The following is a 15,917-nucleotide window of genomic DNA, read 5'->3' as shown; positions in this document are numbered from 1 at the left end:
ACAAAATAAACCAAAATATTTATAAAATATAGCTAAGTATAACAGTTTATCTACGATAGATCATAATAGACTATTATATATGTGTCTATCTATATATATATTGATCAAATAGTAGTCTATAGTCATTGCCTCTATTATAAATAGATTGTGCAACATGTTAATATATCTTTTAATAGTTAAAAAAACTTGCAAAAAAACTAACAAATCTAGTCTCTTTAAAATAACATAAACTAAAAACCAACCTCTACTTAATTAAAGTTGACGAACTAGAACAAAGATGAAGCTTCTATATAAGCTTCTATATATACTTCGGTGTGCCTCCTTATCTTTCCTATTCCTTTGTATATTTGTTAAAAGAAAAACAACGAACATGTGAGTCCCAAAATCTCTATATACCAAATCGATGAACAGAAGAAATGGATAAGATGAAATTGCCCAAAGCAAAAAAGCACAAAAAGTTGATGGAAATAACATACAAAATCATCACTCACAAACAACAATAGAATTATTCCATTTCACATTATTTTATACCCAAAAAGAATCCATTATTGCCAAACCATCAAGCAAACCCTAATAATTCACCTTCTTAAACACACCAAAAAAAACACAACAGATATATATATAAACCTAATTAACTTTCTAGGTTGACAAAAAAAAGAAAAAAAAAGAAAAAGAAAAAAAAGAAAAATGAGTACATCCCATGATTTTTCAAACAATTATGTTGTGCTAGTTCCTCAAGAGATGAGTTTCTATAATCTCTTTAAAATGCTATGGAGCAATGGGATTGATAAAATGGGGTTTGTTCATAGCCAAAAGGATAGAGAAGACGATTATCTTCAAAACAGATTGATGGTTGTGTTTTTCTCTCTTCTCTTTCAAAAACTTCTTCTATTGTTTAGCAAACTACTTGCCAAACTTGGCTCAATTGTTGAGTTTTGCCTCAACTTGGTCTCTTCTAATGGTGGTCTTCTTATGCTTCAAGGTTTGACCTACTTTCTTTCTAATTTTCCTTTCCTATAATTACTTATACAGTTACGCTTTTTTTTTTTTTTTTTTTCGTTCGACAATTATTGTGTGAAAATTGACGTATCATCGACTTTTGAGATGAAAACGGGTGTGTTATGCATGTTTTTCTTTTAACCTAAATAATCTAACATAGAGAGGTTATTTGTGGAATTAGGGAGTTTAATTTGAAGACGTGCAATGACTTGCCTTTGTCAAGCTTTCACATATGCTTCATCTTGAATATAAATATTATATGCTCATTTAACTCTATCTCTCCATTGTGGTTTTGCAAAGAAAATGTGTGACAAATTAAGAATATTGTTAACAGTTTGGTAATTAATGAACTATTAGCTATATATAGAGTGCTTGAGATCAAACTTAATCAAACCAAATTCATATGAATTATTATTGTGTAAAGGGTGTTTTAAAATCACATGGGTTCAAGTAGTTTCACACAAAATTCAAACCATAGGAAAAACAAAAACCATGAGAGATTAAAAAAGGTGTGAGATAAGCCAGGATACAATTTAAAAAATAAAAATAAAAACAATAATCAAACCATCATATATTTTTCTACTAGAAAAAAGCTTACGAATTCAAATGTCTGAACTTTATAGTGTGTTGATTTTGTTTTTTGAATTATTGTGTTTGAATTAAGGGAAGATGGAAATCCCAAAAGCAGAATCAGAGAAGTTCATGTCATTCATTGGACAAATTGACAGAAGAGTGGAACTTGACAGCAGCATTAAGGCTGGAGATTATAGATATTTTTCTTCACTTACTGTTATGGCCTCAAAGCTTTCCTATGAGAATCATGCCTTTGTTAAAATCACTGTCCAAGATCATTGGAAGGTAAATTTCTAATAATTAACTTTTTAACACCAATCCCTAACCTCCCTTCCTTCCTCATTATCATTATCAAACAAGACTTTGGTAGAATGCTTAGCCAGAGTTTAAATAAGTTTTATAAAATATACTTGTAAAGTTATAAGTTAAGACAAAGGAAAAAGAAAGTTATTGGTCGTTTAAACAAAGCTTAAAGACCTTAAGACGAAGTGTTTTGGCGTTTTGACGTGCGTCAAGATACTCAAAGTCACACCGCTTCTTGCATGACAACAAGCACATCTACGGAGCAGGGTGTGTTAACTTAGATCCCTTTTTGTAACCATTATATTTCTTCTATCGGAAAATATATAGTGGCATTCCTTCCTTGCAATTTGTAAACTACCGATGGTCATGTTTCTTTTTTTTTTTTTATTATGCAGATGGAATTGATCGGATTCTATCATTTTTGGAATGGTAAGAATTAAATAATAAGCTATATATTTGAGTAATATCATTTCATAATTTGTCTTAAGCTCGAAAATATCTTAAAGCAAAATAATAAAGTTTATAATTGACGTGAAATTTCATTTCAAAATCAATTTATAATAAAACGAATATAGCTCATTCATACAGATTTTCAAGAAAAACACACGACAACTGCCTTTATTCTCCAAGATAAAACATCAAATCCAAACATTATCCTCGTTGTCTTTAGAGGAACAGAATTCTTTGATGCAAATGCATGGTGTACGGACGTTGACCTATCCTGGTACGAATTTGAGGAGATGGGTGCAATCCATGGTGGTTTTATCAAATCCCTTGGCTTGCAAAGGAAAACCGGTTGGCCCAAGGATGTAAAACTCGACCCGGACCGACGGGTGGCTTATTACTTCATAAGGCAGAAACTAAAGGAGTTGCTACAACTGAACCGGGGGGCCAAGTTCATCATCACCGGCCATAGCTTAGGCGGTGCTCTTGCTGCTCTGTTTCCTGCTGTTCTTGCTTTACATGAAGAAACATGGCTTTTAAACAGGTTCTACTTTTTTTCTTTTTAATTGCATTATTGTCTTGTTTTCCTTTTTTCTACTTTTTTTTAAGCTAAATTGCATTATCTTGATTAGTGTTTGAGATTTTTGTTAGTACGAGAATTACACGTGGGGTTCAACTTCCAACTTCTAACTAGGAATTGAAGTTATACTAATATTATACGTGATTACTTGAGAGATTGAATCTTCGACTTCTATATATTCAATCTTCATGTCAATATTAGTGAGTCGAATTTACTTCTAGGCTATTTTATTATAGTTTTTATTTCGGGATTTTGGATTAAGTTTATCACGTATGTTTTTTGAGATGAGTGGTTTTAAAATTGTAAAAAATGATCATTTGAAAAACCCTTACAATTATTTAAAATTATTTTTGTTCAAAATTTATAAATGTTTGAAAATTTAAAATATCGAAAAAAGAATGTTTGAGAATTAAAGATTTTTGTTTTATTGTGCATAGGAATGTTATCAAATTTTTGACATAAATAGATAATGCTTTTTCTTTACATTGTGTGATCTCTTTTTAACAATTTTATGTAATAATAAAGTATTAAAACTCAATCAAATTTAGTTTACGTAATTAATTTACTTTATTTAATCTTTAAAAAGAACTAGTTGTTAGTCAATTTGTTATTTTAAATAAATATTATAAAATAATTTTAGATAATATAATTTAATTTTCATTGGGAGAAAGAGAAATAACAAATGAAAAATATAATTTAATTTAATAACGTTCTCGTTCGTTTCTTGTTTATAATATTTCTCATTTTTAAGAAATAAAAATGTTTGATAACCATTCTTGTTTTCAAAATTTAAGGAACGTTTTTAAAAATTGGACAAAAATAGAGAAACTATGGAAAATAATTTCTTCTGGTTCTAGTCCCATTTTATTTGAAAGTATTTTTTTATGTTTTAAAATCTCTAATTGGCTCGTTGGTCGGGAAACATGCCTATATCCATTAAGTTTTACTATTATGGCATGAGCTAAGTTGTGCATGTGCATAAACTAAATATATATATACAACCCTAAAAAATTTGAATTTTAAAAGAACTTTTTACGGTAATTAAATCTAGAATCAACTTACTAATAAACAAGATCCACATAACTCGATTTCAAAACTCATATAAATTAGTTTGAAATCAACTAAATAACGTAAAAACTAAATTAATTTTGACGATCAAATTTCTAAAAGTAAAAAAGACGTGAGATCTACATAATTCACAAACAAGAAAAAAATAAGTTAAACTTGAATAGTTCTAAGCATACAACCTAGCTAGACTATATAAAATTGTAACAAAAAACTTAGTTATAGGCTAAAAGCTGAAACCTCAAACGTCATTGTCGTTGCATTTCCAAGAATATCAAAGATGTGTTTGGTCCCTTCTAAAGCATGAAGTCATCAATTCCACTCTTTATTTGGTTCAAAAAGTTAGTGGCTCTCACCACTAAAAAGTATCAATTTTATATCTTATAAACTTCTTACAATTATGGATCTAAACTTGATAACTCCTCCTTATACATCCAAATACCCCAAAATCTTAATTCTACCGAACAAATTAGACTATGCTATCTAGTTGCTACTCCAAAAGGTACATAAAATGTCATAACAACCACTAACTTCAAAGTATTCAAAATGAGATTCAAGTCCATAAGCTCCACCTAAACTATATTTTAAAGAGTGGCTGCTTCCTTGATTGATGCTTCACTTTATGTTTATTTAATGCAATTTAACTTTGAGTTTGTCATGTGATTATATATGCATCTTAAACAAAATGAAAAATCATCAATAAAATTAATATTTAATTAATTACATCTTATACCATTTGGTAACTACTAATGAAGGCTTCATGGGATCTACACTTATGGGCAACCTAGAGTTGGGAATGACAAGTTCAAAGAGTTCATGGAAAAGGTGCTACATAAACATGGTTGTAGATACTTCAGATTTGTTTATAGTAATGACATAGTCACAAGATTGCCCACAAATAATCCAAATTTCATGTTCCAACACTTTGGTACTTGCCTCTACTTTAATAGTTGCTACAAAGGAAAGGTAATAAAAACAATCTCCATTTTCAAATTATATCTTTTCTCCTTTCAAACTTTTTGTAGAGATGCTCACGGCTTCCATTATAATAATTTGGTATTTCCAACTATAAATATTATAATCTATAATTAACTATAATATCTATGGGTGTAAGAGTAACCCGATAACTCAAATAACCCAAACTACCCAATCCATATTATTATAAAAATTGAGTTGGGTTAGTTTAAAATTTGGGTTTGGTTGGGTCTCTAGTTGAAAATTTTGGTTTAACCGAACCCAACCTGAGTTAATGATATATATATTTATTTATATTATTAATTTATTATTATTATTAATTCAGTAAATGAAAAAAGAAGTAAGGTGACAGACTCATGCCTCATTCATCACTTCATTCAACTTCAATATTCACATCGTGCCTCATCTTTGACTCACACACTCTCCCTCTCGTCTCGGCGTTCACCATCTTTGACTCACACCGTTAAAATATGGGTTGGGTTGGAAATATTATTTGGGTTATTCAGATTGCCAACCCAACCAATCCAAAAATATGTATTGGGTTGAGAATGTCCTCCAACCGAATTCAACCCATTTACACCCCTAACAATTAATATTAGAGTATGTTTGGGGTGGAGTTTTAGGGGGGAAAATGATTAGGAAATTGGGCCAAACATGATAAATGAGGATTAGGGTTATCCTAATCTCTAAATAATCCTATCTTATCATCTCTTTTACTTTTTTACAACCCTACATTACCCTACCCAAATAATCCAATCCAAATTCTATTATTATCTTTTAAATTACTACAATCATAATCCTTCTCCCAAACACATATTATTTAACACCACTATTATAATCCCTTCCTCAAACACTATCTTTCATATTCTTTCCCCCAAATACATATTAGCATAACACTACCAATAATAACCTTTTCTCCGAACACATATTATCATAACACTAGTATTATCATAATTCTAGGATTATTATAATCTTTTTTTTGCATAACTCTTTTCCTCCCCCAAACGCACTCTGGTGTTTATTATTTTCTACTTATCTTGTTTTTCACACTTCATCGACCTCTACATCTAAAAGTGTATTGTCTTAATTTATAGTAATCAAGCCACAATCAAAGTTATAGTATCAATTTTCATAAAGTTTTCCAGAATTTCAGTGATATTTCTATAAAATTTGAACTTTGATATTTTCTATCAAATTCGAATCATCGAACCTCAAAGCTACTCACTTTTTTTTTTTAATCTATATACACATACAATGACAGGAAGTTGAAGAAGAGGCAGTTAAAAACTACTTTTCATTTAGTGGACTGATACAACATTCTTTTGTTGCATTATGGGAGCTAATAAGAAGCTTTTTGATTCCTTACATTGAAGGACCTGAGTACACAGAAACTTGGTTGTTGAAAGCAATTAGACTTATGAGTGTTGTATTCCCATTTATATTCCCAGGTTTAGTAGCTCACAATATGCAAGATTATGTCAATCTAACTAGGTTGGGATCTCAATCTCTCTTTATCAATCTTCAAGATAATGTTATTGTAGAAAGTTATTATTTGTCGGATGAAGATTCGTGTTACGATATCGAACTCGAACACGAAGAGGCAATCTTTTAAAGTTTTATTTATAACTTTGATGATGCATTCTTATAAGTTGTGTAAGATGTGTGTTTGACTACTTGTTGAAAAAGTAATCAAATATGTTTGAAACTATGTTAATTACAAGAAAAATTGTTTTAAATGACTAAATCGTTGAAAATGTTTATAAATATAGAAAAAAATTTACTTTTTATCAGCAGAAAAATGTGATAGACTAATCAGATAGACATCTTAGAATATCAACTAATATCATTCATCGAATCTCTAAATCAATATATGTCGAAAGAATTAGAGTTGGATTACCTTTTGATTAAGAACCAAGCCAGGAGATCATACGAAAACCTAGTTCCTTACCCTTGGACAAACTTAAGACTTGGAAGGTGGCGAATGGGTTCTATCATCCATCATTTCCCCCTTCCTAAAAGCCTACAATACCAATGGTTTTGAGGAGTGGACAAGTTTCCAATTTGGGCCTCCAAAATGTGGGTTAGGTGTGCAATTTTCTCATTCTGGAACACTACAACATACGATTATAGACAGACAGACACGTGGCAGAAATCGAATGCAGCACTACTATTGTTGGTGTAGTAGGGGATCGCATTGAACAACTTTTTCATTGCGCTGCCAAAGTCAAAACTGGAGGACCTTAAACATGGGCGAAGCCCGACGGCTTTAAAGCCCTTTCTGGCGCGAGAGATAGAGACGAGGAGAGAGAGAGAGAGATAGCGAGAGAGAGAGAGAGAGAGAGAGAGAGAGAGAGAGAGAGAGAGAGAGAGAGAGGAGATCTGCGTTTAGGGTTTTCTTGAAATCTCAGAAATTTTGATAAAAAGGTCAGTTGAGCGCGTTATCCACGAATATCTACTGTTTTTGTCTGTTTGATTTGTTATTTTGAGCTCTTTATTCGCAAAGAAGAATTTGAAACAGGGAAAAAAAAATGATGAATTTGGTGAGATTGCTCTGGTATTTAGCTATTGTGTGTGAGAAAGAGGTGTGCCTCTTCTTGTTATCATGTGCAGGGAGCGAGTGCGAGAGATTTGGGGAGAGTGAGCGTGGGTCTTTGAGCGAGCGAGCGAGCGAGGAAGAAGAGGAGGAGAGAGTGATATACTTTTTCACTTTTAGGGTTCAATTTCTCTGTCTTACCTGCGCCCATTCATCATGGATCGGAAGCTGGTGGTTAGTATTTTCTTCTCTTTTTCCCTATTTAGCTACGTCTTTGTGATTTTTCAGCTGTATAAGCTATTAAGTAATCTGGTTTACCCATTGGGTTTTTTTTATTACCGATTTGATTTGCTCTGTTTATTTCTTTAATGAAATTTAGGTTCTTGGTATTCCATGGGACGTCGATACAGAAGGGCTGAGAGAATACATGAGCAAATTTGGGGAGTTGGAGGATTGTATTGTTATGAAGGTTTGCCTTTTGCTATTCTTATTGTGGTACTACATTCATTTTTCCGTTCTTTCTATGGTTTTTAAAAAGCACGCTTTTGTCTTGAACCTAGTGTTATTAGAACTGTGACTGCTCACTCTACCGCAATGGTCCTCTGGGTTGAAGCCCGCCCAAGCCACAGAATTATAAATTACTTTAAATAATATTTTCTATACACGAAAATGAATAGTATTATGGCTATTAAGATAGTGAAATGTTGGCGAATGTATATGGTGTGCCTAAGAAATGAGTAAGCTAAGGAGTGAGTTCTTGAAGAATCAAATCACGAAACTTTATTTTCATTGAAAGTGTATTTAAACTCATGCGAGGAACCCTTTTCTATAGGGGACTAAACATAAATGAGGGTAAAAAGGATAAACCTTTGGATTTGCCAAAATTACCCTAATCCTACCTCCATCATTCTATCCCTCCCCAAAGAAACTTGTCTTCTGAGTTTTAAAAAGATGATATGACTCATGTAATGAAGCGCTATGAAACCAACTATCTACATCTGGTACAAAAAATTTTTGATCAAAGAAACACAGCCTAGGTACAAAAAGGCTTAGCATTGCAAGAATGAATTCATCCAATGCAACAAACCAAAAACCACCTGCAGAAGAATCGTTTGGTGAAGAAAACTCAGAAATTTTTTTAAGAAAATTTAATGTGTTTTGGGATGATGGATTGAGTCATTTGGGTATGGGTTGGGTCATAGGCTAGGAATTGGGACTGGCTGTGTGGGCCTAGGGTTTAAAAACCCAAAAAATTGTTCGAAGACGTGGATTGCAATATTTGACGCAAATCACATGGGTTTAGACTATCAGTGTTACAATTCTCAATTTGCTTGGGAATGGGTTCGGGTTAGGTTGATTGGTTATGAGGGTGTTGCGGAGAAACTCTTTGCAACCAAAATTTACTTCGTCACCTCCTCATTTTAATTTTTTGTTCTCAACAATCACGCTTGATTTCTCCATTGGATTGGGTCGTCCAAGCTCCGATTTGGAAAAAAATCTTGCCGACCTCATCATCTTTGCGCACGACAATGTCTAGGTTTCTCACCATATTTTGAATTGAGTCGCTCATGGTTGCTATCTTCTTCCTCTGCTTCAAGATCTTCAAATTCTCTTTCTTCTTCTTCTTTGTTTGATTACTTTACTTAAGTTCTTGTCTACTATTTCAAAACCTCCTCCCATGCTTGCGACTTGGTTTTTCGTGTTGATATTTGCAACTTCGGTGTTCATTCCTCGATTTGGCTTTGACTTTGGTTGCTCAAATTTCATTTTGACTTCGTGTGGCTTCTACAAGATCAAATCTTCATCCACACATTTGCTTTTTTCTTTCTTCTCTGAAAATTCCATATGGGTTTTTGCCCAAATTCATTCTCTTGATTGAATTCTTGATTTTGTTGAATTACTTCTGCATCATTCAAACAACACTGTTCCTTTATTTAATTCTTCTCGTTCTCTGAAATGTAATTCAAATTTTAAATCATTTTTCTCAAGTTATGCTGTATTTTGAACTCTTCTTCCATCATCTCCTCCATTGCTGTAGCCTGTAGGGTTGATGTGGGAATTGGGTGTTCTTGAATTGGCTTGTCTTTCATTACCAAGATAGTAATCTTTGTCCCTAAACATATTTGTTGTCTTGCAAAGGACGATTCTATGAAGCTCTTCTACCTTAAAAGGTTTCTCCTTGTAATTACACATTGCTGTTTACAACGAACATAGCTCATGATGATTATTGGCAAAAGTTTTTCGGTCTTCCACCAGTGGTAGTCAACATTGGCTCAAGTGATTTCTCTGATACCTAATTGATGTAACCTAGGAATGACTAAGGACGAAGGAGTGAATTCTCCAAGAATCCAACAACAATAACCTCATTATCGATCAAAGTGTATTCAATATTGGAGAGGGGCCCCTAATTATAAGGAAATAAACGCAAGTGAGGATAAAAAGGATTAACCTAGGGATTTACCAAAATTACTCTAATCTGTCCTCCATCAACCGAGCTTTTTATTAGAGATTGCGGAGATAAATGATTCCTCTTTATGAATACATTTTAGTTTCTTCATAAAACATTACTTAAAAGAAAAATTTGGCTTCAATCATCAAAGTGTGCATCCCTAGCTTTGTGAGTTTGCGACGCTTCGACTTCAAGCAAAGCCCTATGAAGGGCGCCTCACTTTTTCTGAAGCCACATGGCCATTGACCTAAGGCGTCTACTTCTAAGAAATTTTCCAAACCATTCATTTGGCCTTGTTCTCTAGAAATTTGAACTCTTTTAGAGTTTTCTCCTGGTGGCTCTTGTTGGGCTATGGATTTTGTGCGTGTTTTGTAACTTTTGCAGTTTCATTTATTTATTGTTAACGTTTACGTAATGGAAGTTGCTCTCTTGATGAAATAAGATTTTTATTGGCTTTGTTTTACTGGTGGATTCTACACATGAAGATAGTGAATGCTTTTTGAGACCAATTTTGTGTTGTTACGACCTTTTATTTTCTAGTTCTTTTATCTTTATAGCCATATGTTTTTTTTTTTTAAATTTCAGGAGAGGTCAACTGGTCGGTCTCGTGGTTTTGGATACGTGACATTTGCAACCGATGAAGATGCTAAGGTAGGAATATGTTAATCATTTTCTCTTTCAATGGACTTGATGTCTGTTTACTCCTAACATCTCTCTGTTGCAGAATGCACTGTCAAGTGAGCACTTTCTTGGCAACAGAATGATGGAAGTTAAAGTTGCCACACCTAAAGTTAGTCTGTCTCTCTCGCTCTCTCTTCTTTACTTGTCTGCACTCGCTTGCGCACATTTTCCTTATGCAGAGTGGTCTTTGTTTTATCTTCCTGTTTGTTTCTTTTTTCTTTTTAATAAATAAATCATAAGAAGTGTGAGTACTTTGTTTTGATGTGTATGCATTCAACTTAATTGGGCGTGGACTTCATATTTTTCTGTTGACAGGAGGAGATGAGAGCACCTCCTAAGAGAGTCACAAGGATTTTTGTAGCAAGAATCTCACAAACTGTGACCGAGGCTGCCTTTCGCAGGTAGTTTGTTGTGATTTTCTGCTATTCCTTCTTTTTCTTTTTATTTTTGACCTTTCGAAAATGAAAGATGAGGTTGTCACATTTGAAGTTGAAACATATGTTTTGACTTGAAATGCAACCCCTGGTAATGATCTTGATAGCTGTCTAAATGTTAAATCAACTAACTTGTTCATTTCTGGAACTGAAATGGAAGAATCTTATAGATTAGGGATGAATGGTTAATTTTAAGGAGGATTTATGATAAAAATCTGGCCCTTTCTTAAGCATATTTCCTTTTTTTTCGGGTCGCTCCATACTTGAAGTCTACAGAACGTGGACATTTTAGCTAGGATAATATTATTCTATCCTTCATGTGTTGAACAGTGTATCTAAAAAAAATAGTGATATTGGACAAAATAATATATTTTTCGGAGTAAAATTCAGCAGTATTTTCTATAGCATACAGATCCACAGGCTTACCAACTTCAGATTTCCTTACGTATAAAAACTATATATTTAGGACAATTTATATTCTAATTACTGTGTTCTTCGTATTGTTGTCTGTGTTTGGGCTCTTTTAGAAGAGAAACACATTTCATTTATGGTTTTTTAATATTTTCTTGCAGTCATTTTGAGAAATATGGAGAGATAACAGATCTTTACATGCCAAAGGTACGGATTCTTTTTTACTAAAGTGGGAAATTAGTTCTGTGGTTCTACTACCAAGTTACCAACTGTCTTGTGCTAGAGTAAATTAGGAAGGGATATTTTATTTTCACTTTCACTTATCAGGAGTTCATGTACTAAGCAAATTAGGAAATATTATTTTATATGATGATTTGATGACAACATATGGTTCACCCATGCTTATGTGCACAATCTATAGTGTATTACTGACATGATTTAATGTTTACTTGATTAATTATTCAGGACCAGGGATCAAAAACCCATCGTGGAATAGGTTTCATCACTTTTGCAAGTTCAGGTTGGATTATGTTTGTATATTGATATATGATTGTAGAGTTCAAGTTGCCAATTTTAGTCTCACTGGTAAGACAAGTCAACCTTTTTGTAGTGTGTCTTGCCTTGTTTCTTGAATTTAAAGTTTATAAAAAAAGAAAAAAAAATGATAACCATCATGGGTTAGCCTAATGGTGAATAAGGGAGCATCCCTTTGATAAAGGGCTAAGAGGTAATAGGTTCAATCCATGGTGGCCACCTACCTAGGATTTAATATTCTAAGAGGTTTTTTGACACTCAAATGTTGTAGGGTCAAGCGAGTTGTCCCATGAAATTAGTTGAGGTATGGGTAAGCTGACCCAGATACTCACAGACGGAGGAAGTTCGTTTTATCAATGATTTTGTCCTACTCCTATTAAGCTCAGTACACTTAAGTTTGAATAATGTGTGCACTGCTGGTGTCCAAGAGGCGTTGGACACTCCAATGCTTAGATATTTGTTAGCTTAATACACATGTATGGGACACTAGTTGCCCTTGGTACAAATGGACTACGAGTTGAGGAAATTTGATTGACATGCATTGAACATTTGTTAATCATAATAAATAGATAAGCAGTAACTTATGTCATAAACAATAAAGTTTGAGGTGAAATTGCACAAAAAATGCTTGATGTAAATTTTAATAACTTTAATATATACTTTTAAGACTGTAAATTGAAATAAGTGTATTATTAGATTTTAAAAATAAAATGTGACATCATATTTGTTTTTAGGATGGATTTTTCTTTTCTTTTCCTTTTTCTGGGGATTTTCTATGAAACATTTAGTTGAAGAGTATAAGCAGCTGAGTTTTAGTGAATTGAGAGTGCGTGGGATAGGATGTACCCACGTTAATGTTTCATAATCATTGCTTCATTGCTAAAACTGTTGCTCATAATGTTTTGTCAGCTGGTAGCTACTCTAAATAGTTCTCATTTGTGTCTTTGTGACTAACTTAAACTTTTTGTTTTTTATTTTTCTCTCTTTGGTTGTACTTCATCGTGCTTCATGAGAAAGCTCTCTAGGGTTTTTGCCCCTTTTTAGCATACCTTTTGCTTGATATTTCTATCTTCTAATTTTTTTCTTGAAAATCTGCATTGTTTTCACATTGACAAAAAGTTTCCTTTTCATGGTTGCCAATGGTTTCCACTTCAAGACACTGAAGGTTTTCTATCTTATCTTGCAGATTCTGTGGAAAATTTGATGGCTGATACTCATGAATTAGGAGGTTCTACTGTGGTTGTTGATAGAGCGACCCCCAAGGCAAGAATTTAACACCATGTTTACCTTCTGGATAATTTTCAGTCAGCATTAAATATGTACGTCTAATTAAAGGTTCCTATATTATGTTTCCAGGATGATGATTTCAGGCCCATAGGGAAAATGCCGCAGGGGGGTGGTGGGGGTGGATATGGTGCATACAATGCTTATATTTCTGCCGCAACTAGATATGCAGCACTTGGTGCTCCTACCTTATATGACCATCCAGGCTCAGTTTATGGGAGTACGTATCCCTGACAGGACCCTTGTTCATGTGATGTACCCTTGTTCATGTGATGCTTGGTCTAGGTAAACATTGTTATGATGATTTACCTTGTAATTGGATCAGGAAGGGAATTTCGAGGGATGGGAAAAAAGATTTTTGTTGGTAGGCTCCCACAAGAAGCATCTGCTGATGATCTTCGCCAGTACTTTGGTAGATTTGGCCGTATACTGGATGTCTATGTTCCAAAGGTAAAAACTAGATTTAGTTAATACTGACTTTGTGAGACCGGCTGATTAGAGATATAAGCCTAAAGATCCAGTTGTTAATGATTTATATAGGATCCTAAAAGATCTGGCCATCGAGGTTTTGGTTTTGTAACTTTTGCTGAAGATGGTGTAGCAGATCGTGTATCTCGAAGATCTCATGAGATTTGTGGACAACAGGTATATGTGTGTCACTTTGCTTACTAGAAGGAAGCATAATTGTCTGTTTGAACGTTGCTAGAACATTTAGAATAGAGTTTTTATTATTATAACCTAATTGATATATACATGCTTGTAGACATGGACATGAAACACTGGAATTCCATATATACACTACAAACATCCACACACTTTCTAAAGTGCAATTACATGCTCATTTTAAGTTCGAACTTTCTTGGGTGCGGATCCCTTTCTGTAATTTTCTTTTTTGTTTCCTCTGTTGAGGCTCTCTCAGTGGTGGGCTCGTTGATTCTTTTTACTTCAATCATGTATATAATCTTACCGTTGGATTCTGTAGGTTGCTATTGATTCAGCCACTCCTCTTGATGATGCTGGAGCTGGAGCTGGAGCATCTGGAGCCAGTGGAACTTTTATGATGAATAGCGCTGCTGACTCTTTTGGCGGCTATGTGGGGCCTATGAGGACTTATGGAAGGATGTACGGAAGCCTGGACTTCGATGATGTAAGTGCTTCTGTTTTGCTTCCTATTTGAATTATATTCAAGTTGCCTAAAGTTTAGGTGGTGGTTGGCTGGTTGTCCACCACATTTAGGTGATCTTTACATTTACTGGTAAATCCATTTTTCTAAAAAGTCCAAAAGACTCGCCATGTTGAGATTAATTTGGTACATTATCAATAAGTTACCTTAATTATATATCATGAGATGGACTATTCAGTTTAGAATCTTTAGAAGAAACTCCATAATAATAAAAGATAGTTCACCAATCTAGGATTTAATGTCTTACAAGCTTTCTTGACACTCAAATGTTGTACAGTTAAATGAGTTGCCACACGACACAAACGCTCACATATTTTTTTAAAAATAACAATAATAAAATAAAATAATTTTAATCTTTAACGGGCATTGATGTCGTGACATTGTTTGAAGATACCACTAGCAAGTATATATTAGAAAAAATACTTGAGAGTTCATTTAAATGTTTAGTTTAAAATTTTAGAAAGTGCCTTTTGGAGTAAACAATACAACACAAGTAAGAGTTTATGATAGTTACCTTTTGAGTGGTTTTGTTTGTTTGTTTTTAAGATTAGTTCGTTATTCTTGATACAGTGGGGCTATGGAATTGGTGGTGGAAGACCATCTAGAGCGGACTGGAGGTATCGGCCATACTAGAGAGAGCCACCACACCTTCATTCTTATAAATAAATCAACAGAAATGAATTCCTCGGCCCTATTTATGAGCAACATATTCTGAGTTTTGGCCTTTGTAGAGTAATCTTTGGATGTATGTTTATTGCATTCTTTCCTAACTGAAACATAACGTGTCGGATTCTAGGTCAGGGTTTGGAGGGTAGGTTGGCTGTTTGTACCCTTGGTTAGAAGTTATTAGTTAGTTGTATTCTTCTCTAACTCTTGCTTCAAGAAAACTCATTTTACGAATTTTTCTTTTTAGAATGGTTTGGTTTTCCACGGGCAATTAATTATATTCACGAGGCATCTAATGCCACAGAACAGTGACTACTAATTAATCACTTCTGCTTGTTCTACCCTTTATAATAAAAATTTCAAGCAATTAAAATTAAGCTATTTTGTAGGGCTCTGTTTTAAATAAAAACTGAAGTGCGATAAAAGATGTTATGTGTATTGCTAGAATACGACTATGGTCATTTGTTTTTTCACGTGAAGAAGTTTTGAGGAGAATGAAATGAATTAGTAGCCAAATATGATCATGGATCTTGAAGTTTGTCCTATGTCGATGTGTTAAATGGCAAGTAAATATGTCAATTATCACCAATTTGAAATTTAATCGTGATTTAAGGAGAATCTGAGAAGTAGTTTTGAAGAACTTTCCTTGGACTTTTTAATTCCTACATGAAGATCTAGATTATTACACTTAATTGATTACCTAATATAGTAGTGCCGCCTCTTAACATAACTTCTGCGAGTTGCAATAGCTCAATAAAACTAAAACTACTTTTGTAGACTGGTAACTCTTTTTTTTTTTAAAA

The 15,917-nt window shown here is 33.5% G+C and overlaps 2 protein-coding genes across 3 annotated transcripts; both read left to right on the top strand.

Moving 5' to 3' along the window:
- Window positions 1-668: 668 nt before the first annotated feature.
- On the top strand, window positions 669-6,721 carry LOC103497416 (triacylglycerol lipase OBL1-like). Its single transcript, XM_008459602.3, has 6 exons — window positions 669-982; window positions 1,664-1,857; window positions 2,271-2,304; window positions 2,464-2,863; window positions 4,720-4,930; window positions 6,201-6,721. The coding sequence occupies exons 1-6, from the start codon at window positions 688-690 to the stop codon at window positions 6,549-6,551; spliced, it is 1,485 nt and encodes a 494-aa protein (XP_008457824.2). The 5' UTR covers window positions 669-687; the 3' UTR covers window positions 6,552-6,721.
- Window positions 6,722-7,151: 430 nt separating this feature from the next.
- Window positions 7,152-15,363, top strand: LOC103497417 (uncharacterized). 2 transcript variants are annotated; one of them, XM_008459605.3, is made up of 14 exons: window positions 7,152-7,363; window positions 7,550-7,706; window positions 7,852-7,941; window positions 10,507-10,572; window positions 10,646-10,711; window positions 10,918-11,003; window positions 11,609-11,654; window positions 11,913-11,967; window positions 13,168-13,244; window positions 13,338-13,485; window positions 13,591-13,715; window positions 13,806-13,910; window positions 14,248-14,412; window positions 15,019-15,363. In XM_008459605.3, exons 2-14 carry the CDS (start codon window positions 7,689-7,691, stop codon window positions 15,079-15,081), a joined length of 1,110 nt encoding a protein of 369 aa, XP_008457827.1. In that variant the 5' UTR covers window positions 7,152-7,363; window positions 7,550-7,688; the 3' UTR covers window positions 15,082-15,363. The 2 variants fall into 2 exon arrangements, with proteins under 2 accessions (XP_008457827.1, XP_008457826.1); XM_008459604.3 differs by having other exon boundaries at window positions 7,166-7,706.
- Window positions 15,364-15,917: the final 554 nt, after the last annotated feature.

The sequence above is a fragment of the Cucumis melo genome, chromosome 11 (assembly GCF_025177605.1).
Source record: "Cucumis melo cultivar AY chromosome 11, USDA_Cmelo_AY_1.0, whole genome shotgun sequence".
In the NCBI taxonomy this organism is placed as follows: Eukaryota; Viridiplantae; Streptophyta; class Magnoliopsida; order Cucurbitales; family Cucurbitaceae; genus Cucumis; species Cucumis melo.
Note: the sequence above shows the minus strand (reverse complement) of the source record. Positions and strands in the feature narration are given on the sequence as shown.

What these genes read in the sequence shown, in the direction of transcription:
- LOC103497416 (XM_008459602.3), top strand. Translation starts at nt 688, where the DNA reads ATGAGTACATCCCATGATTTTTCAAACAATTATGTTGTGCTAGTTCCT. An exon ending in ATTCTATCATTTTTGGAATG is followed by an intron (nt 2,305 to 2,463) that starts GTAAGAATTAAA and finishes TCATTCATACAG; the next exon opens with ATTTTCAAGAAAAACACACG. An exon ending in GAAACATGGCTTTTAAACAG is followed by an intron (nt 2,864 to 4,719) that starts GTTCTACTTTTT and finishes CTACTAATGAAG; the next exon opens with GCTTCATGGGATCTACACTT.
- LOC103497417 (XM_008459605.3), top strand. An exon ending in ATGAGATTTGTGGACAACAG is followed by an intron (nt 13,911 to 14,247) that starts GTATATGTGTGT and finishes TGGATTCTGTAG; the next exon opens with GTTGCTATTGATTCAGCCAC. An exon ending in GAAGCCTGGACTTCGATGAT is followed by an intron (nt 14,413 to 15,018) that starts GTAAGTGCTTCT and finishes TTCTTGATACAG; the next exon opens with TGGGGCTATGGAATTGGTGG.